Below are 26875 nucleotides of genomic sequence, written 5' to 3' on the forward strand. Positions count from 1 at the left end.
ACCTAGTGGCAGATAATGTTTTATTGTTTTAAATACACCTGTATTATATTCTCAAAAGAGCATTTACAACGTTTATCTGAACACTGAAAGGCAATTGTTATATTCTCGATGTGGGTGTACACGTGAAAGCTACATTATTCTTACTCTAAAATCTAATTTACGTATTTCTCAATGTCAAGTTAATGAATGTATTTTTCATGTGTGGTGCCTTAAACTTGCACGTGGCAAAATCGACATTTGCAAAAGTTTAAAGGCAGCCTTCCTTGACAGTTTACGGCTGTAGAGGCAAATGGTCATTTATTCCAGAAGGCTCAAACTGGGCCAGAATCAGGAGTGGGCACTGGAAGAATTGGACAGTATCCCAAATGATGAAGGGGGGCCATCTTGCAAAAATAGTAACATCTGTGGAACCAGGGGAATGCAAAGGGAGCTGGCCATGAATATTTAAATGGCTTCTGAGCCTCAAGCAAGTTTTATCCTAGTGCTTTGGAAGAAGATGGCATTAACTTTATAAAACTCATTAATTTGAGCTACGCCACATATGGCTGAACAGTCCCGCCTTCATTGTTGTCTCTTCTGTCTTTTCTCCTCTCTTTTCCCAATCCAATTAACAAGTGGGAATTAGATTGGCTTGATAATACTCATTATTTCACCCTATCTGAGCCTACGGGAATTCAGTAGGTTGTGCATACACCTAATGTCTGCATAGCACTCTTTTAGCAAAGGACATTTTGAGATAGTAAGAAATTGAAATTGTAAAGACCAAAATTAATTGCAGATTCTAATCGTGACCCATGGCTAAACCATTCGTCCAAATTATGATATGTCTAGTAGGCACCCATCACATGCAACAAATGCGTGCTGTACCATGAAAAACACTTAAAAACAAACCATTAACTATGGTTAATTAACTACCCCAAATTCATTGAAGTCCTGAAAATGCGCTAAACTTGCGCTGTTTATTCCTTTGTATTGACCGCCACCTAATGGTATCGGCGCGAGTTTACACCTGTCGAAGTGTAGGATGCGGATGTAACACAATTTGTGTCATATCGAACAGTTATCGTTTGGAGCTATAGTTGAAACTAAACTTATAAAATTTTGACGGGAATTATGAAACACAGAAAGCATAGTGTTATGTTACTGTCTTTAAATGCGTTATTAATTGTTTCAATTTTAAGTATGTGGTGGTTAAAACAACGTCAATTTCGATGTATGCATGTAAGTGGTGTGGCTATGTTGTATGGTGAGTACGGAAGTTTGAGCTCAAGCGTTAGTTCAACAAGTTGTAAACTTTCTTTTCGAAATGTTTATAATTGTGGAGTTTTGGGGGGATGAATTTCAAGGTGGTTTGAGGGAATCCATTTTACAGGGAGCACTTAGCATCTCTCCCTTGCTGCAAGTGCACAGACTGTTGAAAGGACATGTCATTAAATTGAAGGCCTACACATACTTATAGACTGCATTCTACAGGTTCCCTGTGCTGGAGACCTATTCTACTTTTTCAAACCATATAATTACAATTAGTTGTTAACCATTGCATGATGCATATTGCACACAAATATATATATCATATACAGGATTCATGTTTCCTTAATCAATGCTACAGTACTTTTTTTCGCAAGGCCATGTCCAATATAAATATTCAAGTTTTATTACAAATAACTATTTTTACCCCTCTGAATGTAATTTGGCTAGTGCTGAAACTGCATTGACTTTTGTTGAGCATGTCAATTTGTGTATTGCTTTTCAGGTATGGTTCTCGGTGCAATTATGAAATCCGTGGACTTTGTATACAGAGACGAGCCAATGAAAGTGTACGCCTGTGTGGGCCTCAACAACACTCCACTGACACTAACGGTCAATGTCACCTCACATGTTCACCATTACAAACATGTAGGAGAGGTCAACTTCCTTGAAGGCCAAGGATCATCTCTGACAACAGACTTATATCAGGTAGCAAAACTCCAATCTTACGTCCATTAGACATGTAAAGACAGAATTGTATGTCTTTAATCTAACCAGCCCACACGAAGGTTTCCCAGATATTACTGTGCATCAGTGTGGTTCATTCATGTACTCCTAATGGCCTTGGGGAGAGAGAGAGAGAGAGAGAAAGAGAGAGAGAGAGAGAGAGAGCAATAGGCAGAGTGGACAATGAACCTGGCACATTCTCTTGGACCAAGCATAACTTCATTTAATAGCTCTGCACTCTTTGGCCCCTCACAATGGAGGGCTCTCATTAAGAATCCAGCGGGGGTGATGGCACCATTAGGTGAGCCCAGACATTTGGTGTGGCCTTCAGGTCATTAGGCCTGATATGTATGAATCCCCAGCAGGAGAGATAAGGATTTCATTGCATTACAGAGTCCATTAGATATGTGCCGTAGGGGAGGCAGGGCACTAAAATGCGAGCTCTGATTAAATTTAGCACTGCTTGGTTGAAGAGGCAATTAGTGTATTCCGCATACCTCGACCCTTTGACTCAGATGTGCATGTGGCCCCCGTAACAAAATTCCTGCAATATGCATAATTTTGCTATTACAGTGTCCTTATTAGTCACTGTTATTGAGGGTTTCGTTTGTCGTGCAGTGGCAGTAAGTAATTATGAAAAAATGTCGATGTGGATAGTTCCAAAAAGTAATTTGTATTGAGTTGGATAATCGAGGCACAATGTTACGAGCAATTATAGCGTTGGCAGCAGTTTCTGCTCTGAATTGTAGATAGAGCTCATTGCTTGTTGCACTTCAAGCTTTTGAGGGGAGGTGAGGATTAGCATAGGAAACGTACTAACAGCCTATTTACACACAATATGTTGCCATCCAAATTACATGTTTCCCATCAAATATCAGAATACAGTAAGATTACCGCATTTCAAAATAACATCCCTTTTGAGTATTTGCATTGACCTTGTGTGTGCCTTTTCATAGAAATAATATTTGAAGAATATGTACACATAAAACCCTTTGGGATTTAATAAAAAACATCAGTGAAGTGTAGCTGAAACATTCAGAAATTATCTGTGATATTGGTCGAAAATTTATGCAGGAAAAATAAAAAGACTTGGAATATGTTGATCTTAATTAGATATCAGTTTTTGAACCTCGCAGTATTATGAATGTGCCACAGTTTAAATTAAGTAATCATAGCCTAGATATATTATTTGACTGCAGTCTACAATCCCTTGCATACAGTGATGACCTTGGATGTGTTCCAGATTACAGAGCATTGGTTATTTTCACTGCCTTGAAGAAGACGAAAAAGCTGCAATTTTCAATTTACGGGTTTGGTTCTTTAATGTAGGACCATCTGTTTTCTGTGCATGTACTGCTACACCTTCAACATTATCTTGACCCACTAATTCCTCACATTTTAGCAAAACTGACACAAGAAGTTTGTTGTGCCACCTTGGTCTGGTTGGCTGGTTCCTTACAAGTCAAGACAGCAACTGTTGTGCTTGTGCTTTTTTCTTGAGCAGGCTTTAAAAGCCAACAATGTAGGATATGAAGCTTAGATTTGAGGTCCTTAACTGAGTTGTAGACAGGTTGTGATAGACTAGTACTGTAGGTAGTTAGTCATTGTTTGAGAAGGTGAGGACTAGGATATCCTTGGGAATTAGCGTAGTTCCAACTAGACTAAAGCTTTGGGGTCACCCAGGTGGGAGAGCTTGACACAAGAAGACCATAAACATTATTTGAATGTAAGAACATGAATGAGTTTTTCAAGTGAATCAAGAGATGCGTTTAACCAATCTGTCATGTCACAGCAAACCAGCGACTCCGTTTCTTTGAATGCACCTCAGACTGTGAACCGGGCTGATGCAAACTGCAACTCCCAAACCAACACACAGACACCTCGCCTTCTGCGGAAATATTGGGATACCAATCGGAATACCAATCACACACACCACCCTTTAAAAGAGACTGCTCATTCATATAGACCTTGTGAAGTGTACGCTCAGTTGCCATTGTGTCTGTTGATACCAAGCCGTTTACCGTGGATTTCCTGGTTAGGATTCCAATTAAGAATTGTACTTTGATCTTTGCCCATACCTTCGGATTGTTGTATTGCTCATTAAAAGCTGCCGGACCTGCATTTGCCTCCATCTCAGCCTCACTTACCTGACACAATCATGATAGTGCACTCCCATACAAGTAGTGCACTGAGTCTGTGCATAGACATCCTTTCTCAAATTCTTGAATATGACTTAAATCTTAGTCTTATAATTCCTTATACAAATGATTGATGAGGGCATTTAAAGTCATGAAGAAAATGATTTGAGATGTGTAGATGTTGTGGAAGACTGGAGTTTGTCTCCCATCGAACTGAGCAATGTGTCTGGTGATGGCTTGCTGTCCTTCACATTGTCACATTCAGTAAAGCACTTGTCCTGCCCCCACAGCCCTGTCAGTCACAAGCAAAATGGCTCTGTCTGTTACAGATGACCTTTGATCCAGAAGTCCTGTTCAATCTGTTTCTGCCACCCATCATCTTCCATGGAGCGTACTGCCTCAATCAGGTGAGACTGCTGTCATGCTTGGTCCTGGCGGGGAAGGAATAAATGTCAAAGAAGGATTTGGGGGGTATTTTGAAGGATGCTTTTGGCATCAGAAAGCACATAGTGGCATTTTTATGAGGTACAATTGGGACTGTATATTGAATAAAAGGATTGTATTCACACACATCATTTGCCCTTAATTGAGTCTGCTGAAGGAATACATACAAATTGAGTTTTGTCTGTATAGTATACAATTTATTTGTTTGTGTCACTGACATGTTTGGGAATGCTGTCTGTTCCAGAGAAGATTCATTGACAATTTGGGCTCAGTGTTGACTTTTGCCTTCATGGGGACAATCATCACCTGCGTTGGTATTGGGTGAGTATGACATTTCTACTCTTGGTTCGAGGAACATGGAAAATATTCATAGTACATTTACATTTATGCATTTAGCAGACGCTTTTATCCAAAGCGACTTCCAAGAGAGAGCTTTACAAAAGATCATAGGTCACTGATCATAACAACGAGATAGCCCCAAACATTGCGAGCAGCCAAAACATGAAGCATACATTGTGGAAAACCAAATAAGTGCCAAAGGGAAGAACCATAAGAGCTTGCAGTTAAACAAGTTACAATAGTATAATACTATACTGACAAAAGCTTCATTGGGGAGAATATATTCTATGCTTATAAAAATATATTGTTCACAGATATCTAATACACATGTCTGTATGTCAGTTCTCAATGTATTTCAGTAAAACACTTAATTTTAATTAAGTGTAATTCATTTTAGCCTGTCAAAGCACTAGTCTTAATCATATTGTCTTGCTCAGTGATTGCTTCTATCTATATGTGTATTCATTGTAAGATGGAATTATAATACTGTGTTCATTAAATTGTGCAGCTCATGAATATTTTACTGCAGCATGTAGTAGTGCTGAATTAGAGGAGTTTCAAGATGTAACCACTAGATGGTATATGTGTGCTTTAAAGGATTGCCTGGCCTACGTGCCAACAGATTGTAGGGTCACTATTGTTCTGCGACTGCACTGAATATCACTGTGTTACGATAAAGCATGCATGGATGCAACAATTGAACAAATGAAGGCATTTTAATTGAACATTTTAACAATGTTTATCAACTTATTTTAAAAAGTTCAGGGTTCATTCATGTAAAATGTTATGGCACCGTGGCCCCTGCTTAAACTTGTGGTTGTTTCTGGCTTGTGTAAAAGTTCACGTGTTCTCTGTGTGATCTCTCTGTTGAGAAAGTACAGTCTGGTGTAACGAAACCTTAAAGATCCGCTTTTCTGTCTCATTGTGTCTTTCTCTCTCTCTCTCTCTCTCTCTCTCTCTCTCTCTCTCTCTCTCTCTCTCTCTCTCTCTCTCTCTCTCTCTCTCTCTCTCTCTCTCCCTCCCTCTCCTTCTCTCTCTCTCTCTCTCTCTCTCTCTCTCTCTCTCTCTCTCTCTCTCTCTCTCTCCCTCCCTCCCTCCCTCCCTCTCTTTCTCTCCCTCCCTCTCTCTCTCTCTCTCTCTCTCTCTCTCTCTCTCTCTCTCTATCCCTCTCTTACCCCTCTGCTCCCCCGAGTAGAACATTCCCTGGAGAATCCTACATGGTTTGACATGTCGCATCACATGCACATTCTTTGACTCCGAGGAACCGGGCCTTGACCAATCCCGTGCCTTTGTTAGTCGGCCTGTCAAATTCTGAAGGGCTAGGAGGGCTTGTCGGAAGGGAAACACTATTTGCTATTATAACAGCAACAGGAGCCGAGGCCTCCCCTTTAAAAAACAAACATACACTCACATTGCAGATCTCTTCCCACATATTTATGATAGCGTTCTGATCATCGCTCAGCCCTAGAGCCCAGTTTTTTTTCCAATCCATCCCAACTGCCCTCAGAGGACAGGGTGTACCATGTTGCCACGGTAACCGGGTTATGATAAAGGAAGGAAGTCCCCGGGGGACACGCAGACATGCTAGATCATTATGGGATATGCGTCAGTAACAGGATTAGGTGTTAGCCCACTTGCAAACCAGTGAGAGTGTGCCGTCCTTGACTTCGGAAGTGAAATTTCTTTCAGGTTGTTTGAAGTTCAAATTCAAAGCATCCAGCAGTATGGATTCTGGCCTACAGTGCCTATTGAACAACAGTATGACACCTGATGTTACAGTTTTTCTCAATTGTTTACATACAAATACTGGTACTTGAGACACAATGACCTCAACATGTAACTCATGCACCAACCCCATGAACCAATTCTGCTAAACTACAAGCACAATTCCTGCTTTACACTCAAATTGCAGTTCTAAAACACACTTTTTTCAAAACACTACACACAATTCTCTGCATTTGGCACAATTTTCATGAAGAAAATCTTTTGTTTTCACAAGGAACACACTGCCTATCAAATACGCACACTGACTCATCGCATGGACAAACACCTGTCACACAGTTTTACAATTAGCAATCAAAGCTTTAGCATAAAAGGGCAACAGGTGACCTCTTCTGTTTTTGAGCAATGGATGCCAACATTGGAAACAGAGGCAGAGGAGTGAGAGTAAGAGGAGGAGGACGGGGAGGATGAGGAAGGCCAAGGACCATAATCTCTGATGAGATCCGAGCCGCTTTGGTTGACCATGTGGTCAACCATGGTCTAACAATGAGGGAGGCTGGGCAAAGAGTACAGCCAAATTTGAGCAGGTACACTGTAGCATCCATCATCCGGACTTTCCGAAATGAGAATAGGTAAGAAATCTACTCTCACTACAAAATTGAAGTAAGCCTACTGCATATCAATACAGTACTCAATGAGTACAGTAGTACAGTATTGCCTGTGGACTGTTCTGTAGGACTGTAAAAATAAAGTATGTTTCAAGTATTTGGAAAATGTATTCCTACTTTGTATCTCTACACAGTATTTACAGTATTTTACTATTTGTTTGGCAGAACTGAAAGATTACCAACCCCTAGGTGGTCGGGAACGTCTTCTGTCTCCTGAACAGGAAACTGAAATCATGAACATGGTCCTAGAAAATAACGCCATAACATTACGGCAAATACAAAGAAAAATAATAATAATGTAACTGTATATACTATACAGTAAATTATTCTGTTGTTTTGTATGTAGACCACTGTATGTGCAACTTTGTGTTGGTTGGAATGTACACTGTGTAGATTGTCTGAGAGTATGAGGTATGCATTTAGAAAATGTGTGTAACCAATCGAGAAAAACTGTAATAGTGAAAATAACACACAATCTAACCTCCAAACATGGTCAGTATGGACCGTATGCACTAAAGGCACCCAGTGTGACCCGGTTGATGTACATACCTCTGATGCTTAGTGTGCTGCCGGGTCAGTTCAGGTTGGAGTTGTATTTTTGGGACATTGTCAAGGACAATGTGGCCTATTCAAATGTTCCTTAGCTCCTCAACCTACCAGGACAGTCTCAGCCTCTCCAGTCTCAGCCCCCCAAAATAGGCTAGAATAATTAGGAACCATAGATTTTCACTTTTCTTCTCCTGTCCAGTTGAATAGCTACTAGTGCGTGGGGCTCCACAACCAGGAGCGGTAGCACGCTAGGCTAACTCTCCCCTATCTTCCTTGCTCCCCTATGCTACATACATCAGATAAGCGGTTGCAAGCCAAGTCCTGAGTGTGTACACCTGTGCTGAGCAGCCAGCCCCAGAGTCCAGACAGGTCACCCACAGCCAGCGTCTGGCCCCGTTACCCTCACTGCTCTGGGGGGGAGAGGCCCAGCTGTGGTTGTGGCAATGACTAATGGGCTGGCTGTGGCGTGCGCTCCCTGTTGACCTCACCCATGTGGCCTCCTTCCTCTCTTCCAGGGCCTGCGTGTACGCCTTCACCAGGCTGATGGTTCTGGCCGGCCAGTCGGCAGAAGGGGACTTCCTCCTGACTGACTGTTTCCTGTTTGGGGCTGTGGTCTCTGCTACTGACCCAGGTAATTGGTCTAACCAAGGGTCTACACTGCAGAATTCTGTGTATCTGGACTGTGTGGCGTAAATCTGACAACTGACTGAGTTCCAATGCATTACACAAAATGACACATTGCCAAACATAAGCCAATAACACGCATAGTTCTGAAGCCTAAGGCAGAATTCCCTTGTGGACTGATATACAGTAAGTAATGTATATCAGTCCAGTACACAACAGCTCTTTTAACTCGATTATTTCTTCAACGTTTTTTTTTCTTCCCCAAGAGCTGTAATTGCTACAGAGATACTTTCAGCCTAACCATTTGTCCTGTAAGGGTTACTTAAACTCAGTATTGACCCAAGGTCACTATGATTAATTGTGGGTATCTGGTAGATTCACACTTACCGCCTCCTCACTACTCATGCTTTGTATGGCTGTAATGTATACTGTAACCAGTGAATCAACCAGATGACAGTCGTGGACAAGTGGCAACTTGTGACAGCAGTTGTATTTTTTTAACCATTCTTGCATTGATCATCGACTAAACATAGATGAATGGCCTATTCAGTCAGCCGGTATTGTGGTCTGTATGTACCCAACTCCATGTTCGTTCCAGACATTGTAGTTCATTCAGGTACATTCTGATCTATGACAGATATAACTTTGGTGCGCAACAGCATCGGAGCAGCATATGTACGCAGCATATGTTCTTATGACTGCCTCTTAGAAATATGCTATTGTCATGTGGATCATGTGACGCTTAATCATTTACTTTAGTACTGTAGGTGATCTTAGTGAGTGTCCATAAGGGTCTGTTAGTAAAAGATAGAGATAGAGAAAGGAGAGAGGGAGAAAGAGAGAGATAGAGGATGACGGCCTCTCTACCTGACGTCACAGAGACACGCCGCCCCCCCCCCCCACCCCCCCCCCCCACCCCCCCCCCCCCCCCCCCCCCCCCCCCCCCCCCCCCCCCCCCCCCCCCCCCCCCCCCCCCCCCCCCCCACCCCCCCCCCCCCCCCCCCCCCCCCCCCCCCCCCCCCCCCCCCCCCCCCCCCCCCCCCCCCCCCCCCCCCCCCCCCCCCCCCCCCCCCCCCCCCCCCCCCCCCCCCCCCCCCCCCCCCCCCCCCCCCCCCCCCCCCCCCCCCCCCCCCCCCCCCCCCCCCCCCCCCCCCCCCTCCCCCCCCCCCCCCCCCCCCCCCCCCCCCACCCCCCCCCCCCCCCCCCCCCCCCCCCCCCCCCCCCCCCCCCACCCCCCCCACCCCCCCCCCCCCCCCCCCCCCCCCCCCCCCCCCCCCCCCCCCCCCCCCCCCCCCCCCCCCCCCCCCCCCCCCCCCACCCCCCCCCCCCCCCCCCCCCCCCCCCCCCCCCCCCCCCCCCCCCCCCCCCCCCCCCCCCCCCCCCCCCCCCCCCCCCCCCCCCCCCCCCCCCCCCCCCCCCCCCCCCCCCCCCCCCCCCCCCCCCCCCCCCCCCCCCCCCCCCCCCCCCCCCCCCCCCCCCCCCCCCCCCCCCCCCCCCCCCCCCGGACTTTGCAGAAGAACACAACCCCATTTAAGAATAGTAAATTAGTTTGTGTTTTGTAGTAAACCTTTCTTCACAGACTCTCTCAACATAGACACAGACTTTTTTACTTCCCAGTTTAACCATGCCCCCCCTCCCACCCATCACACCCTCCGACACCCCGGATTTCATAGAGTCGCCTTTGATGGGGGTATTTGTTTGAGAGGAGCCACACTGACAGGACTATGGACAGGGTCCGAGGCCCGGGTCACTGTGAGGAGCTCCCACTGCGTGTCCAGGGACATTGAACCCAAAGGGAGTGTTGCACAAGCGCTTCATGACTTCATCTTCAATCCCATATGCTCATTTCAGAAAAGGGAGTATGATATTCTGTGATTATTTGAACTGGGTTCAGATAAGTGGTGTACAGTAAGTACGTGTGAAAACAAACAACAGGTTACAGGGAGCGTGGTCATACTGTAATAGGGTCTCTTCATATCAGTGATCACTGTAATGACCTGTGATTCAGTTCAGTTCAGTTACATTTATGTATACCCATATGTAAATTTGAATCTGCAGTGGGTGAGTTTGTACTTTTCACATCTACTCGAAACAACACAAAACAGTGTATGACCTAAAAATCTAAAACGACATGATAAAACTGGTGCTCCACGTTCCAAAAGACAATATATAAAAAGTTTAAATAAAATAGACATTGCATCTATATCATTATATGAAATATTTTGCTAGGACTTGTTCTGCTGATTACAGTAATAGCTTCCGGAACGAAGCTGTATTTATCCCGCTTTGTTCTGCACTTTTCAACAGTAAACCTTCCTCCAGAAGGAAGAAGCTGAAATTCTTTGTACAAAGGATGGGAGTCATCATTAAGTATCGAGCCAGCCAGCCACTTTAACTGTCTAGTATACAGAGATGCTGGGTTAACCTGTGACTCCCCTATTTGCCCACCAGACCACTTAACAATTTGACTCAAACTATTCCTGTTCTTTAAGGATAAATTCCCGAACCAATACACTAAAGAAAAGGATCAAATAGATTTAATAAAAGCACAATGAAATAAAGTCATCATAGTTTTGTTAATGTGGAAAAAGGAGTTTCCTTAAGAAGAACAGACACTGGTGCTTTTTACACACGGCTTCACAATTTGCATCAAAGTTCAGTTTTGAGTCTATAATTGTCCTAAAATATTTGTAGGAGTGTGCACATTCCATTGTCTGAGCCTTAATGGATGTGACTTCATGTATGTGACCATGTTTTCTAAAATCAATTATCATGTATTTTGTCTTTAAAAAGTTTAATTGAAGAAAGGATTCAATCCTCACACCACTTAACAAAGTCATTGATGACCGGACAATGACAGGTCTCCTTGTCCTAAGCTGACTGACAATAACGGACAATCATCTGCATACTCTATTGATGGTCCTATATTCCCCCTACTCTGACACATATTTGTATAGAGAATAAATAATAGGAGTGAAAGCACACATCCGCAGACAGTATTCCATGACTCTTTGGGTCCTATTAGTTAAAAGAACCAAGCCTAAATTTTGACTTCTCATCCACAGTTCACAGTCCCTTGAAATAGTATCTATAGTCCCCATTCATACAATATATTAATAACCACTGTCGTTTAAGGAATTTACTGCAATGTCGGGGAATCATTGAACAAATCTCATGTCCCTGATCTTGTGATTAAATTGTTTTATATATTATTTTTTTCTGGAATCCTGGGTCACCTAGTAAAATGCCCTAATTAGTCATCCATCCAACCCCTTCAACTCAAGATATGTCTGTAATAATTGTCTAGTCCCCCCCACCTTACGGCGTTACTGTGGAAACTGATGAACACTTGACAGCTGGGGGATGGAGTTGCCATAGCGACACCGCCATCCCAACCCCTGCTGTCTGTGAAGGGAGAGAGGAATGGGGGTCTTGTATATTTTTTGAGGTGTAAGTGGAGAAAAAGACTGTCTGTCATCCTCTAATGATGGGTAGATGTAACGAGATGGAGCACCCCATGCTGTGTTTGTGTGTACGTGTGTGTGTACGTGTGTGTGTGAGTGTGTGTGCAGGTTGGGGGGGGTGGAGACCACCAGCAGGCTACCTTAACATCCTCGCCTATCTAAGGTAATGATTGCCCAGGAAGACTTGTTTTTAAAGTGGGGGTCTGTTGAGGGTTGACCTGAGCCCAACTGAATAGTATAGTATGTATTCTGCCGTTCTGCGTTTCCATCGCAGTCTATCTGCTGTCTAGCACACAATCGGGTTGCAAGTGTTGAGATAGGGAACTGACAGTGGATGTCGCTCCCTTGTGTCAACCTGTCAGTCAGTTTTGGCATTGTTGCTACGCACAGTTTGTGTGCCAGGGTGAGAATGTGTGTAAGACAGTGTGTGTGTGTGACTCATCCCTGGCCTGGCTCGGTGTTTACTGCTGATGAACTCTCCTAGGCGTTCACCTCATTGTCTCCTCAGCCATCAGTGGGGTTCTCTGAGGCTCTGCAGAGTAAATAAATCAACATTTGTTCCTGTGCTTTCTTTCTAGCCGCAGGCATATGTGTGTGTGTGTGGGTGCGTGCGTGTGCATGTGTGTGTGTGCGTGCGTGCGTGCACAGACGTGTTGTGCAGGAGTGAACTGGCCAAAAAGCCAAACTGGGCTTCTTAGTTATCTGAGCTATGATGATAGTCAGCGTAGAGTAGGTGCAGGTCCAGGTCCATTCCATCTATCATACTATAATAGTGTCATATAGTGTTGTATAGTATGGTATGGTAGGGTATGGTATGGTATAGTATAGTATTTGTTAAGGATAGTATAGTATTTAGGATAGTATAGTTTAGTAAAGTTTTTGCCAAGGATAGTATATTTTTGTAGAGTATATTTTTTGTTTATCATAGTATAGTACAGTACAGTACAGTATGGGATAGCATCATAGATCTTTGAACTTGTATGCCACTGGGCAAAGTACAGATTAGGAATGACATACTGTACAAACATCCAGAATAAGCCGCTGACAACCATCCACATTAGAATAGAAGAGTGCCGTTAGCATTGAATCCCATTAATAGTTTCGGATAGACTTCACTGACAAGGATTCATTTTCATAATTAGTCCTTTCATAAGCTACTGTGAATCTTGTCTGTTGACCATGTGGTTGTTGGCATTGGAAGATAATTCCCAAATGAACATCCTATAATTATACAGCCTGCTCTCACTCAGAAATGTTGGTCTTTCAAAGTACAGTATCTAATTGACTTGTCCGGGTGGGAAGACCGTAGACAGACATCTCACGCTAGCGTTGCTTGCCACCATAATGGCTTTCACAGTTAATGGGCCTTATCTCCGAGAGAAACAGAGAGAAAAACATTGCACCCATTAATGTTCCCCTGGGTTATACCTGGGAAAGGATTGGGGTCTATTTTTAGAAGAAGAGTGCATCTGAAAAATTTACAGAATCTTCAGTATACTGTCTCAGTAGACAGGACAAACTTCATAACTTTCACACTACTGTCTACAATACTGAGTGTATGTGTGTGTATGTGTGTGCGTGTACTATAGTGTGTGAGTGGGTGTGCTCCGGTGTGTGTGCGTGCATGTGTGTGAGAGACATTCTCTACTGTATGCTGTGGAGCATCTCATGAAGGACTCTGCATTATTCACTGCAGAGTTCTCTGCCTGTGGCTCTCTGCATTAGACTTAAGTAGACTCTGTTGGTAATTTTAATCAGCTGCAGTACTGCTGCCTAAATCTTCAGCTCTCTGTCTTCTTCTCTCTGTTTGGCTCTATACAAGGCAGTAATCAACACTGCCCATGCTGACCCCCCCCCCCCCCCCCCCCCCCCCCCCCCCCAGACACACACACTTGAGTACACATTGTGATTGGACGCAAAGCTCTGACAACACAAGTGCAACACACACAGGATGACGCACGCAGTACTACGCACGCTCTCTCTCTCTCTCTCTCTCTCTCTCTCTCTCTCTCTATCTCTCTCTCTCTCTCTCTCTCTCTCTCTCTCTCTCTCTCTCTCTCTCTCAAACACACACACAGCGGTGTTACATTGCCCAGTGCCCAGTACACAGAGGTAATCCAATGCTCTGATGGTGCACCTCATACATCCCATAGCTCTCCCTTCAGGCACCTTAACCATACAGTAGGTCTACAGAAATCATCGTGATTATCGAGTTCTGAGACCTTGACCTGCTTGATTTCTGGTCAAATAATCTGACTAATTGGCTGGGCAAGACCTGTTTGCAGTAGTTTATGAGTCTTGTTTTGTTCCATACAACATTTTCTGAGCCTCATGATGTCCTATGGACACTAGTGGTTTTGCAGGAAATTGTCTGTTCCTCATTTACAGTAATTGTTTTGATAATACTGAGCCTTGAATGTGTTTAGTTTGTTTAGTTTGACGTTCTGTCACTAAATGCATTTTTCACTTTGATTTTGATATGCAGATTTCTTTTTCTTGTTCACATTGTTATCATTGTGTGGGTGTGAGTGTGATGTACTGGCATTTCAGTCCTACAATAACGCTATAGCTTCTCAGATTTTTTCAAACATCACATGTTGTAGTACATAATTTCACAGCTATGCTTTTGCGACAGTATTGTCTAAGGGCATAGGTTTGTGCCTGCGTCAGATGTGTTTCAGAACAGACTGGAATTAAGAAAGTGTGCAAAATGTTTATTCCCTACAGAATTGTACCTGAAAAAAATTGCTTATGTGAACCCTGCAGTGTTGGTCTAGCCTTGTTTCAGCTGCCAGTTCTAGATTGTTCCGAGGTGCCCTCCCTATTGTATACAGTCATATATTTTTATTTTGTGTTCAATGCTCATAAGACTAAATGGTACTTGCTTTATGTCCTTTACAATAATCATTCCTGGCATGTATGAGGTGGTATTGCTGTTTTGGTTCCATTTTCCCAGCCAAGTTCTGATGAGGTGATATTGTGTGTGTGTGTGTGTTGTGCAGTGGCAGTGCTGGCTCTGTTCTCGGAGCTTCGCGTGGAGCCCGACCTGTACACCCTGCTGTTCGGAGAGAGCGTCCTCAACGACGCCGTGGCCATCGTCCTCGCACGGTGAGTCCGTCGCTCCGCATCAGCCCTTGCACCCGTGATCGGGGCGTCAGCGAGGGACTTTGCGCTGCGTCGTCTCGGAAAAGCAGTCGGCGGAAATTTTCCGCAGAGGAGATTGGCACGGTGGGTGGGTGGTTGGGGGTGTGTGGGCAACCCATGATCAAAGCCCTGATTGGCATCGGGCTTCGCACAGAGACCGGCCTGGCAGGAGAGGACGCTGAGGGCTGCGGGTACGGGCAACCCATCGTCTGGTGCCAACGTTCCTCATTAGCGACTCAGCAGTCAGCCAGACAGAACTCTAATCTCAGCACTGAACAACCCATGGCACAACTACTCCCAATGACATTGCTGTGGTCTTACACACAGTGTACTCTCACAAGGAGCAGAGAGGGAACATTTTCGCATTTCAACACAAATCAAATCCATTCTATTCTTATGTATGGAATGTGAGAGAAGGAGAGAAAGCCTGTTCGACTACCCCCTTACACTGGTTAGAGGCTTTCTCTGTTCCTCTTTCTCTCCCTCTCTCACTTTCTCTACATCCATCTTTCTCTCTTTCTCTTTCTCTCCCACACACATCCCCTCTCTCTCTCTTACCTAGCCTTTCCTGCTCTCGCTCCCTCTTAACTTCCTCCTTCCCTCTGCATCTTTCTTTGTGCACGTGCTTGTGTGTGTTTGCCATGTGCGTTCCCAGACGGCGGTCTTTGTTTGTCTGCTCCACTTACAATATGCCAGCGAACAACAAAAGCCATTCAAAGAGACGGACAAACAGATGGAGGGATGGGAGGATGGAGAGGGGATGGAGAAGCAGGAGGTTTCACACGGACACACTGTCACACATGCATGAACAGGCAAAGAGATGAACAGAATGGCGGGGGTCAAGGGGAGGTGAACGGGGTACGAGCATCGCACTCACGTGTACAAAGTTGCACGCACACTTACAGTGCGTCTCACATCAAATCAAACAGAAACATTGTACCACGCACACACAGCTTTTTCTTGGCCAATTTTCTTTCTTTCTCTCTCCCTGACTCTCCAGCACACCCGCAGTCATAAGAAAAAAAGGGAAAACAAATAAGGTCTGACAGGCCGGCAGATGACAGAAGAAAAGGCAAACATGACTGATTGAGAGAAAGAGGAGGAGGGAGGGGGGGGGGGGGGTTGGGGAGGGTTTCAAGCACTGGCTCCCGTCTGCATCTCCACTGAAGAGCCCCCTGCACACTGTGCAGCACACAGATAGGGCTGTGTGTGTCTCTCCCTGCCCTGCCTTCCCATCCCGCATGCCATCCCCTGGCACTTGACAGGCTGGCAGGGCCCCGGCAGGCCTGTACCTCGGCCCCAGCACACAAAGCCGGCCCTTGTGAGCGAGCCACATGGGCCCCTGTGGCCCTGGAATTTTAACAAGCTCCTGTGGGCAGCTCAGCCTCACGCTAACACGGCCTGTCTCCCCGGCCCGGCCTGGCTGCAAGCAGCACTCACACAGCCTCCACACATGTCGCTCCCCACGATTACATCTGGACATTCTCTGCTCCGAGTGAGCAGCGTGACATTGCTGTTTCTCAGAAATATTACATTGTGGATAGATGGTTGAAAAAAAGTTTTTCCATCCATACCATTTACCATCTACCATCTAGGCTCGACAATTCTGATTAGGACTAAACTACCGTATTTAAGATAAAGTGTAAAGTTTACAAAAGGCGCCTTAAAAACAGCAGTCTGATTACAGTGAGATTGTATATGGAAATGGATTGTCCTTTTGTAGATATTAAGCCACATCCTGATTTCATTTAGGAAAACCAAATATTTGGGAGGAATTTTCAGTGGGAGCAATTTCACCTCAGATCATCTGAACATGGGGCTGGCCGGGAACACTATTTATTCATTGTGAAGTCTGTTGTAGAGAGTAAAGTTTGTTCCTGTCTGTGTTTCTCCTGTGTATCAGACGGCCTGTCACATCCAATGACAAAAGAGAGGGAGAGAAACGGAGTGAAAGAAAACACAGACGGCGCTTTTTTGCCGACTAAAGCATTTAACGCTCAGTTTAGGGGAGCTCAAAATCAAAGAGAGAAGGGAAGTGTTGTCGTTCCATGAAGACGACCAACTCCTCGCGTGGGTCCCCCCGTCTCTCTCTCACTCCCCCACCAACAGCTTTGTCTTCTGTCAACCCCTCTCACATGGGAGCCTCTCTCCGCCATGTAAATATTCATTCCGGCGTAAACAACGACGCTGTGTTCCTGTTTGTGTACGAAAACACACCTCCCAGCTCCCCAAGACAAAATGAGCAGAGACTGCCCGGCTGAGAGAAATGGTTCAAAATAGAAATAAGTATGATTGCAGAGGGGGGGAAGGCAGCTTTGAGAGGAAATGAAAGACTCAAATGGGCATGGGGTTTGTTAGATGCAGTGTGGTCCTACTACATCCCCCCTCCCCTCCCTCCCTCCCTCCCTCCCTCCCTACCTCCCCCCCTTAGGATTGACTCTAATAAATTGTACTTAAGGGCTTAGCTCAGCACAACAGGCTTTTGGATTTATACCCGTTCTTCAACGGGACAGGCAGAAGAGCGGAGGGGTTTGGAATTTCTGATGACTGGGCTCGTTTGGAAGCAGTATAGCACTGCAGTATTGCTTCTAGTTAGACATGTTTTGTCAAACAACAAAGCACTGTGTGTGTTTTGGCTTGTCCAACCAAGTTGTGTAACATTTTGGTATACGGTGTTAATTATCTCTGTTTGTGTGTGTGCATGTCTGTATGTGTGTTTTTTGTTTTTCCAGGGCCGTAACCACTTACAGTCTGACGAGTGGAGTTCATGCTTTTGACACCCGTGCCTTCTTCGTCGCTGTCGGCCATTTTGTTACAGTGTTCGCTGGCTCTTTCGCCGTAGGTTTTTTCTACACAGCAGTCACCGCTCTCATATCCTTTATACCCACGTACCCCTTTTCTATCCACACCTTGGCACACCAAGACACAAACACACACACACCCCAACTACATGCACACACACACCGCCCTACAACCCTTTTTCTCTACCCCCATCCCAATTATCACCTCAGCATCCACTGTTAACAACTTCCCCTTTGTGCTTTAATTGCTTCTACAACATAACCCCACCGACATACACACACCGATACCTTATCAACATCATCAACAAGGCTAAAGCCAGGAGCGCTAGCCACCGTCGCTAATGGTCGCCGCCTCGTCGAAGAGGTCATCAATCAAAAGAATGGCCTCTGATGAGGTTTCGACCAGCGTTGCTGTCCAGCATTTGTCTCTGATCTCACAGTAATTAGAGGGGGGAGAAGGATGGCGGAAATTAGAGGGGGGAGAAGGGGGGGGATGGTGGGGGGTGGGGGACTGTGGCTATGGGTTTGTGTCCCGTGAGCTGACACTGATCCATCTAATGGTGCCTAGCGAGCACGCAGCGCACAAGAGCTTTCTGTCACAGCCTACTGTAGCCAACTTAGCCAGCTGGCTTCTGTAGCTAGCTAGCTAGCTTTATACAGTAACCTGCTATTCCAAGCACCCCATGCTACTGGATGAATTTTGTGCTTCAATATTTTCCTCACTAATCCCCCCCCCACGGAATTCCTTCAACAATGTGTTTAGCGTAGCCAAACAGGACAGGGGACTTTGTGTTTGTGGTTGAATGCAAAAGAGGTGCACGGGAGGAGAACGAACGTCAAACCAAGTCAAAAAATTTGAGAACAGGGAATCCTGTGAAGGATGAGCAGAACAGTCACTGCCGTACATGTAGTGAACCGCTCTGGGCTCTCTCTCTCTGCCTCTCTTTCTCGCTCTCTCTCTGCCTCTCCTGTTTGTCTCCGTCTATTTTTCAACACTGTTCTCCTAAGCGGTGATGCAGATCCAAAACTTGCAGGGCGGGGTCAGTCTGGCTGGAACTTTGTTTGACTTGAAAGAGGGCCACTGAGTCACTGGCAAGGAGTGTGTGGGACACAGAAGAGGAGGTCTGGACTTGATTAGGTGCAGGACCTAACTCCCAGGGATGAACTGATTAAGCGCTAGCGAGGAAACACTACACTCTAAATACCCTGATCTATGATTAGGGCACAGGAGATACTCGGTGGAATAAACTGCTGACTCATACCTCTGTTCCAATATTCACATAGTTCGGCCAGAGCTATGCTATGTGGGGGTGTGTTTGCATGCATGTTTTATCACAAATCTAATCATGAACTGCGTGTGACAATGTTTAGGCATGTCTAGGCGTGCATGTGTATCCATGCACATCTTACCACGAGTTGCATGAGAATGCAATGAAGGAGCGCAACGGCACCTGACAATGTATGTATGGTTTCGCATGACTCGCACCACTAAACACTAATCGCCCTGTCAGATCTGCTTCGCCCTTAACCTCAGCTCCACCTCACCAAATTCACCCGGCTGTGCGAGCACCCCCTGCTGGAGACGACCCTTCTCTTCCTGCTCTCCTGGAGTGCCTTCCTGTGTGCCGAGGTCTGCGGTCTCTCAGGTGAGTGGATAGTGATGGGGTCCAGGCTGGTCTGGGCCTGCCCTCACTGGAACAGGCTGAGAGGAGGCCTGAGTCACCCACAGTTAAGTCTTCCTCCACCTCATTTCACCTGCGGAGTCTTCAGCATCTCCCAGGTCGGCAGGCTCAGACTTGCACGCAAGCAGATGCCAAACACAGCTGTTATAATGGCAGGTGTGTGTTCTGTAGCCAGCTTCACTCAACGAGCCCGTGGGATCAGGGCAAAATATCCAAGATCATTGCTCATTGTCGTGGAAGTTTTTTAGAGAATCAATCGTTTAAGCTGAAGTTGGGTGAAGTACAGAGTTAATGTTTATTTGACGTAGATTTAAACATTATAACGTTATCAACATAACATCATCGACACACAAACATAAGACAATAACACAAAGACAATTCCATACAGCTCCATCTAGCATTCTAGAATGGAACCGGGAGAATCCAGCCCACCAGCACTACCCAGCTGATGGCCCTGAACCCCCCAGAACATTCTTCAACAGACCATTTTATAGATACGACAGTTCTCAAAAGTCATTGGTCCATCCTACAGACATGCAGCTGTACCAAATCTCTTCTGTCATTGGTTAAATCCTTAGAACAATACAGTTGAATCCACATTGTCTTCAGACCAACTGTCTCTTCCCCCCAGGTGACAAGAACTCTCTCAGGTCACCCAGACTTCCCGTCTCTTAGACTTCACGTCTCCTAGTTAGGTGTCATAAAACTGCAAATGGCATCTCTACCAAATGGAGTTGAATCAACATTCATTGTATCAAGCTTCTTAACCAACTGTAAACTTCTCCTAAAACACATTCATTGTACATAGGCCCAAAATTTCTTTCACATTCCCACACTTTTTCTTTTTGTACAATTAATGTCAACCAACAGTAGTAAACAGTTATTTAAAAACAAAAAAATCTAACTTCAATACAATTCCTAATCAGGATACAAAATGTCATAGTGTAGTAGTCGTCTCTTGTTGCGTGTGCGCATGTGTTAGGCAATTACCCTTCCGTAGTATCAATTTTGAAACTGCAATTCCTTCGCTCGCACATACCCGCCACCGTCGCTGCTGATTCTGTCTGTAAACTGTGACAAATGCTGTTGCCATTCTTCCTGTCTTTCAGGACACTCACGAAACCACAGCCTTGATCTTTCCGATCCAAGCGCTGTCTTTCTGGCAATGTTTGCAGACATTATTCAACAGACAGCGGACTAGCACATTCGGAAGAAAAAATTATGTGTATTTTTATGGATTAGTTCTTTTCTTATCTTATACTCCTCGTTGTTTCAAACAAACATTTAACACAAAAGACAAACTTATACAATTTCCTCACTTTTTCTTTAACTTCTCTTTCCTCACATAAAAGAGAAGTCGGGATTCAAATTCTACATAGAAAACTCCACATAAAATTAGCCGTTTACACATACATCCAAATCCTGGTCGGCAATCTGCAACTCGCCCAATTGGTTAGGATTTATTAACAAATGTTTGCCATGCATTTGTCTACCACCAGACTTAGAATTAATCATAACACACACATCTCAGTAGCAATAAACTCATGCAGAACTCGTAACCCCTAATGGGACTCAAGATCCTTTGTACGACTTCAACGCAATGGGCCTCGAACCCTTTAACATGTATTAGTATACTTAGTAATTACATGACTTCAATAGATAGCTCATACAATTCCAAAATATCGCAATAACATGTAGTTTTGAGAAAGAAAAAAATTCGGTAACTAGATATGACAATTTCAACCAATCCATTTACAGATCAGGATCCACTGTGAGTTTCGAGAACATTCCACATTACCCATACACTCATCCACACACCCATGGATGGACAACCATATGCACTATGCATATGACAACTGGCGCAGCAACAAATAAACTGGCCATCTGCATCTTTGAACTACACAAAGACTAAACACAGACCACAACGGCATCTTTGAACTACTCAAAGGCTAAACACAGAGGATTTACAGTAGGAATGTAGCAATATCACAGATAGAATTGCACATCTATTTATCGGACTAAAATTGTACCATTCAAACAAAACCCCATCAAATTCAACAATAACTTTAACCTCACCATAACTTCGCTCAAAGTAATCGATCTCAGTAACTCACCACTTTCCCCTGTTCAAAATGCTGCATCGAACCACCTGACCCTGAGGAAGAATCCCGTTCTTGCCACTCACGAGTCCAGGTCGGATCTCAATGAACATCCGGGTGCCCCCTCCAAAACTGTCGTGGAAGTTTTTTAGAGAATCAATCGTTTAAGCTGAAGTCGGGTGAAGTACAGAGTTAATGTTTATTTGACGTAGATTTAAACATTATAACGTTATCAACATAACATCATCGACACACAAACATAAGACAATAACACAAAGACAATTCCATACAGCTCCATCTAGCATTCTAGAATGGAACCAGGAGAATCCAGCCCACCAGCACTACCCAGCTGATGGCCCTGAACCCCCCCAGAACATTCTTCAACAGACCATTTTATAGATACGACAGTTCTCAAAAGACATTGGTTCATCCTACAGACATGCAGCTATACCACATCTCTTCTGTCATTGGTTAAATCCTTAGAACAATACAGTTGAATACACATTGTCTTCAGACCAACTGTCTCTTCCCCCCAGGTGACAAGAACTCTCTCAGGTCACCCAGGCTTCCCGTCTCTTAGACTTCACGTCTCCTAGTTAGGTGTCATAAAACTGCAAATGGCATCTCTACCAAATGGAGTTGAATCAACATTCATTATATCAAGCTTCTTAACCAACTGTAAACTTCTCCTAAAACACATTCATTGTACATAGGCCCAAAATTTATTTCACACCTTCTATGCAAGATGTTCTCTCAAACAGTTTAAACTTTCCTTCTATTGGTTTTCTTACTTGACAGAGCATTCTCTGACTCTTCTATTTCTTGTTGTTTATCTCTCATTCCTTTCCTCCTTCTCCTCCTCACCAGAATGAACAGAATTGTCGGAATCAAAATAGCAGCCATTTCGGCCCGACAAAGTCTCGCTCTACCATGATGTGTCAAGTCTTTTTCTGGGAGACAGCAAAACACTGTTCGTCTTCACAGGAACAGGCCTCCTCTCTTCCTTCTCCTCCGCAGTGCACCCTAAGTTGCTGCTAGCGAGTATAGCAAGAGATGGGCCCGCAGATAGCAGCCAGCCGTAAAAGCTAAACTAGCTCTTCAGCTCCTGCCTGGCTGAGCCCCGGCATCCTGCAGAGACACTCTCAGCTCAGGGGTCTCTGCTCTCATGTATAATAGATGCTACATGACACGTTTTCCATACTACCGCAATTCATTTCCAATTTTTTTCCTATTGCAGAAGGCCTACAAAAAAAAATTGTAAAGAAAGAGTAAAGAAAGAGTAAAGAAAATACAAAAGAAAAACACATCTAGATAGATTGGCTTTTAAATGGATTTGTATGATCTCATTCCTCTGACATGCCAGTCTTGCTAGAGGCTGGGTGGTTTCGGGTTTCATAATAGCTTTGACTCGTCGTCGATTGCTTTCTAAAGCCTCCAATAGAATAGAGGCCGCCTGAGTGAAATTGTCTAATTATGTATTGTTCGGAAAACACTGACTGACTCAAATGATTATCCTCAGTTAATATCCGACCTATGTTCACCGGTGCAGCAATGTAGCCCTGTCATGAATATTGTGTACATATTTTGAGACATGTATGTGCTTAGTTTAACACCTAGGGTAATGCAGGATATTAAAAGTGTGTACTTGTGCGTTTGTGTGTGTGTGCGTGCGTGTGTTTTGGATGCCAGTCTAGGACTGTATCCTCGTTGGCAGAGCCCCAATAGGCATGTGGAGGAGGAGGACAAGTTTAATGAAAACGCTTGACCTTTGTCAGTGGCACTCTGCTGGTGCCAGTCTATAAAGTTCACCTTACTAATGCTGTCCAGTGTAGGAGGGAAAGAGAGAGGGGCATTCAGAACTCAACTGGCTCTCTGACTAGCGCTGACTCTCGAGGTCCTGTTATAGAGGCTGAGGGCATAGAGATACATGATTGTGCTCCCCTCTATGGCTGTCCATTTCTGGCATAGATTTGTAGGGTAGTTTTGATATTCTGTCATCACCCAAGATTATTTTAGGATACATTCTATAACATGATTTGGCTAGAGTACATAGAACATAGTACTTTATTGATGCACATTGCAATTTCACACTGATGATTAATGGTTTACTCTACTTCATTATACTACTGTATACAGTAAAAAGGTACCCAATCCCAAAACCATCTGCATTTTGCTCATTACCGCTGCATTATCATCTGAACAAGTGCCCATTGAGGATATAATTGTGTCCCATGTGTGCAAATGAGCGAATTAAAGTTGAGAAATGTAAATTGAGAATTTTAGTTTAGTGAGGTGCAATGTTTCCAAGGAATCCCTGAATAGTCTACCCGTAATGTCCACTGGCCATTACGGGATGAAGCTGTAGCCAAGCTCTCAGGTGTCCGTCCTTCTGTCCAGTCTTTGGTAGAAGAGAGATTGGTCTGTTTCTTCTATTGTCCATCTCAAAACATGCCATAGATTTAGCCTGGTCCTAGTTTACATATAGAACATAGAGTATAAACTTATTCTCCATTGACAGGGCTTCTTAGTTCTAGAAAAGGCTGTGTCTGACTCTCCTCAAGTAGGGTAACAGAATGCTCTGGCTGCAGCTAAGATGCTACAGTATCCATGTTCATGGATAGTCATTGATAGTCGTGTCACTGTTCTCACTATGAAGTCCAGAACTCTGACCCTCACTAAAGTTTGGGAGTCAGGTGGCTGAGCGGTGAGGGAATCGGGCTAGTAATCCGAAGGTTGCCAGTTCGATTCCCGGTCATGCCAACTGACGCTCTGTCCTTGGGCAAGACACTTCACCCTACTTGCCTCGGGGGAATGTCCCTGTACTTACTGTAAGTCGCTCTGGATAAGAGCGTCTGCTAAATGACTAAATGTAAATGTAAATGTAAAGTAGGTAGACTGGAGACGTGAAGTTAAATTGCTCTCCCAGAGCAACACAGAGTAGTGTGACCTGCTGGGAACGCCCTCTCCCCAGGGGGTTGTTTGTTTCAGATGCAAACACTCCATCCAACCCTGACTCACCAGCAGGGTCACTGAACAGTGATCTCTCTTTTTGGCATTTTTTTCTGCTCTTTTTCTGATCCCCTTTCTGCATTTCTACTTCTTCCTTGCTTTCTCTTTCTCTCTACATATCAACTTATTTCACTCTCTCTCTCTCTCTCTCTCTCTCTCTCTCTCTCTCTCTCTCTCTGTCTCACTTTTTTTCTTTATCTGTAGTAAGTGCCATGACGTTCTCTTCAGTCCATCTCCTTGTTGCTTTCTTGGCATGTTCTCAGATAATGATATCATTTCCAGCATTAAGCTCCCCATCTCTGGAGCTCTCTGCTTGAGGAAGGGGAGAGGCAGGGTTAAACTCTGGGACCCTACACACCCCGGGATCCTCCATGGTACATTCCAACAGAGTCGTTTATACAGCTGTTCTGGAACCTAGACACAGAGTGGGTTTGTTTTGGACTGGATTGGTATCTGTATACTGTATATTAGAGAGGCCTTGTACTGAACATGAGAAGCCCTGGGATACTGGGTTGTGTGTCGTGACCACTACAGACTAGACACAGGGACACAGACAACAAAATTGCACACATGCACGTCCAATGTTTACTTGTGTTTGTAAAGACCTTTCTTCTTTGTTTTGTGTGTGTCTGTGTGTTCACGTGTGTTTATTTTTTTTCCCAGGTATTGTGGCAGTGTTGTTCTGTGGAATCGCCCAGGCCAGGTACACAATCCACAACCTGTCTTCTGAGGCCAAGATCAGGACCAAACAGGTTGGACTGAACATCACACACACACACACAGACACACGTACACACACATGCACACACACATGCACACACAAATACTGTAGGCCCAAACACCACCATAGTCTAGTCCTGAAACATCAGTAGCCTGAAAACATGTTTGTGCTTGTGCTGTTGTGCAGTTCCAAAAGTATTAATTCCCTTTTAACCTCCCTGTTCGGGTTCTCGTGGTACAGTATGTGTGTTTGTGTAGGCGTGTAGTTCTAGTAATGAATGGTTAATTGCCATTATTGCTCTTGTGACTATGGGAGTCCAATCCCCAGGTATGACTACATGTAAATCTGTCTAAAAGGGCCAGCACAGATGGACTCCGGTGTCATGCGGCCTTGGCGAGCTGTAAAGAGCAGAAACAAATCATCAATCCATGCACAGACTCATCCACACATATTTACATTTACATTTAGTCATTTAGCAGACGCTCTTATCCAGAGCGACTTACAGTAAGTACAGGGACATTCTCCCCAAGGCAAGTAGGGTGAAGTGCCTTGCCCAAGGACACAACGTCATTTTGCACTGCCGGGAATCAAACTGGCAACCTTCAGATTACTAGCCCGCTTCCCTAACCGCTCAGCCACCTGACTTCCCTATATTATTCATTATACCATGGTCTGGGTGAATACTCGATTCTGATTGGCTGCAGGGGTGTCCATTTTCCGGTGATATACGGGCACTTACTACGTAGTTGCAGCAAAACTGTCTGTTCACCATTCTAAATTATTGCGCTGGCTACATAGTATATGAGCCTGTACAAAGTGTCTGAAATAAGTAACCATAACAACAGGGACGGAGTCAAAGCCTCCATTTTCCGTTTGAAAGACTGTAACAAGCTAACTTTTATTTACAACAATGAGTGACTTCAATATTTATTTTAACCTATTTGAAAAATGTTACTTTTCTGAATGTACTGAGTCAGTGTCACGTAACCGCTCACCTCACATCCCATTCGCTATTCAATCTAGTGATAGGCATTCCGGCTCTTTTTCGTGAGCCGGCTCGTATGGCTCAGCTCACCAAAAAGAGCCGGCTCTTTTGGCTCCCGAACGGCTCTTTAAAAAATACATGTTTTAACTATGAATTTGACTATGATGGGTGTGAAAACAATTTGAATTAAATTATGAAATCATACTCGACTGTAACCACATATCTTTAAAAATGCATTGATTTGTCATGGCTCTCCTCCGAGTTTTGACTACTCTCTGACTGTGTGTGAGATGACTCGGCCCTCCCTCATGCAGGATTGACAGGAACATGTGAGGATGATTGTGTGCGCCTTTAAGCCTACAAGTATTTTTTTGTTGTTCTTTGAATTAGTCAATTATTTTAAATTTACATTTAGTCATTTAGCAGACGCTCTTATCCAGAGCGACTTACAGTAAGCAGTAACGGGGACATTCCCCCGAGGTAAGTAGGGTGAAGTGCCTTGCCCAAGGATC

At 44.6% G+C, this 26875-nt stretch overlaps 1 protein-coding gene across 1 annotated transcript in view; it reads left to right on the forward strand.

Moving 5' to 3' along the window:
* The first annotated feature begins 1128 nt into the window (after positions 1-1128).
* The window catches only part of LOC136957345 (sodium/hydrogen exchanger 9-like), a 72361-nt gene continuing 46614 nt past the window's right edge, over positions 1129-26875 (forward strand). The window contains exons 1-9 of the mRNA XM_067251222.1: positions 1129-1246; positions 1754-1956; positions 4442-4519; positions 4801-4877; positions 8350-8465; positions 14925-15030; positions 17799-17937; positions 19408-19513; positions 25321-25409. Coding sequence (XP_067107323.1) covers positions 1138-1246; positions 1754-1956; positions 4442-4519; positions 4801-4877; positions 8350-8465; positions 14925-15030; positions 17799-17937; positions 19408-19513; positions 25321-25409 — 1023 coding nt within the window. The 5' untranslated portion in view covers positions 1129-1137. The remainder of the gene's footprint in view (positions 1247-1753; positions 1957-4441; positions 4520-4800; positions 4878-8349; positions 8466-14924; positions 15031-17798; positions 17938-19407; positions 19514-25320; positions 25410-26875) is intronic.

Source organism: Osmerus mordax, chromosome 15, assembly GCF_038355195.1.
Source record: "Osmerus mordax isolate fOsmMor3 chromosome 15, fOsmMor3.pri, whole genome shotgun sequence".
In the NCBI taxonomy this organism is placed as follows: domain Eukaryota; kingdom Metazoa; phylum Chordata; class Actinopteri; order Osmeriformes; family Osmeridae; genus Osmerus; species Osmerus mordax.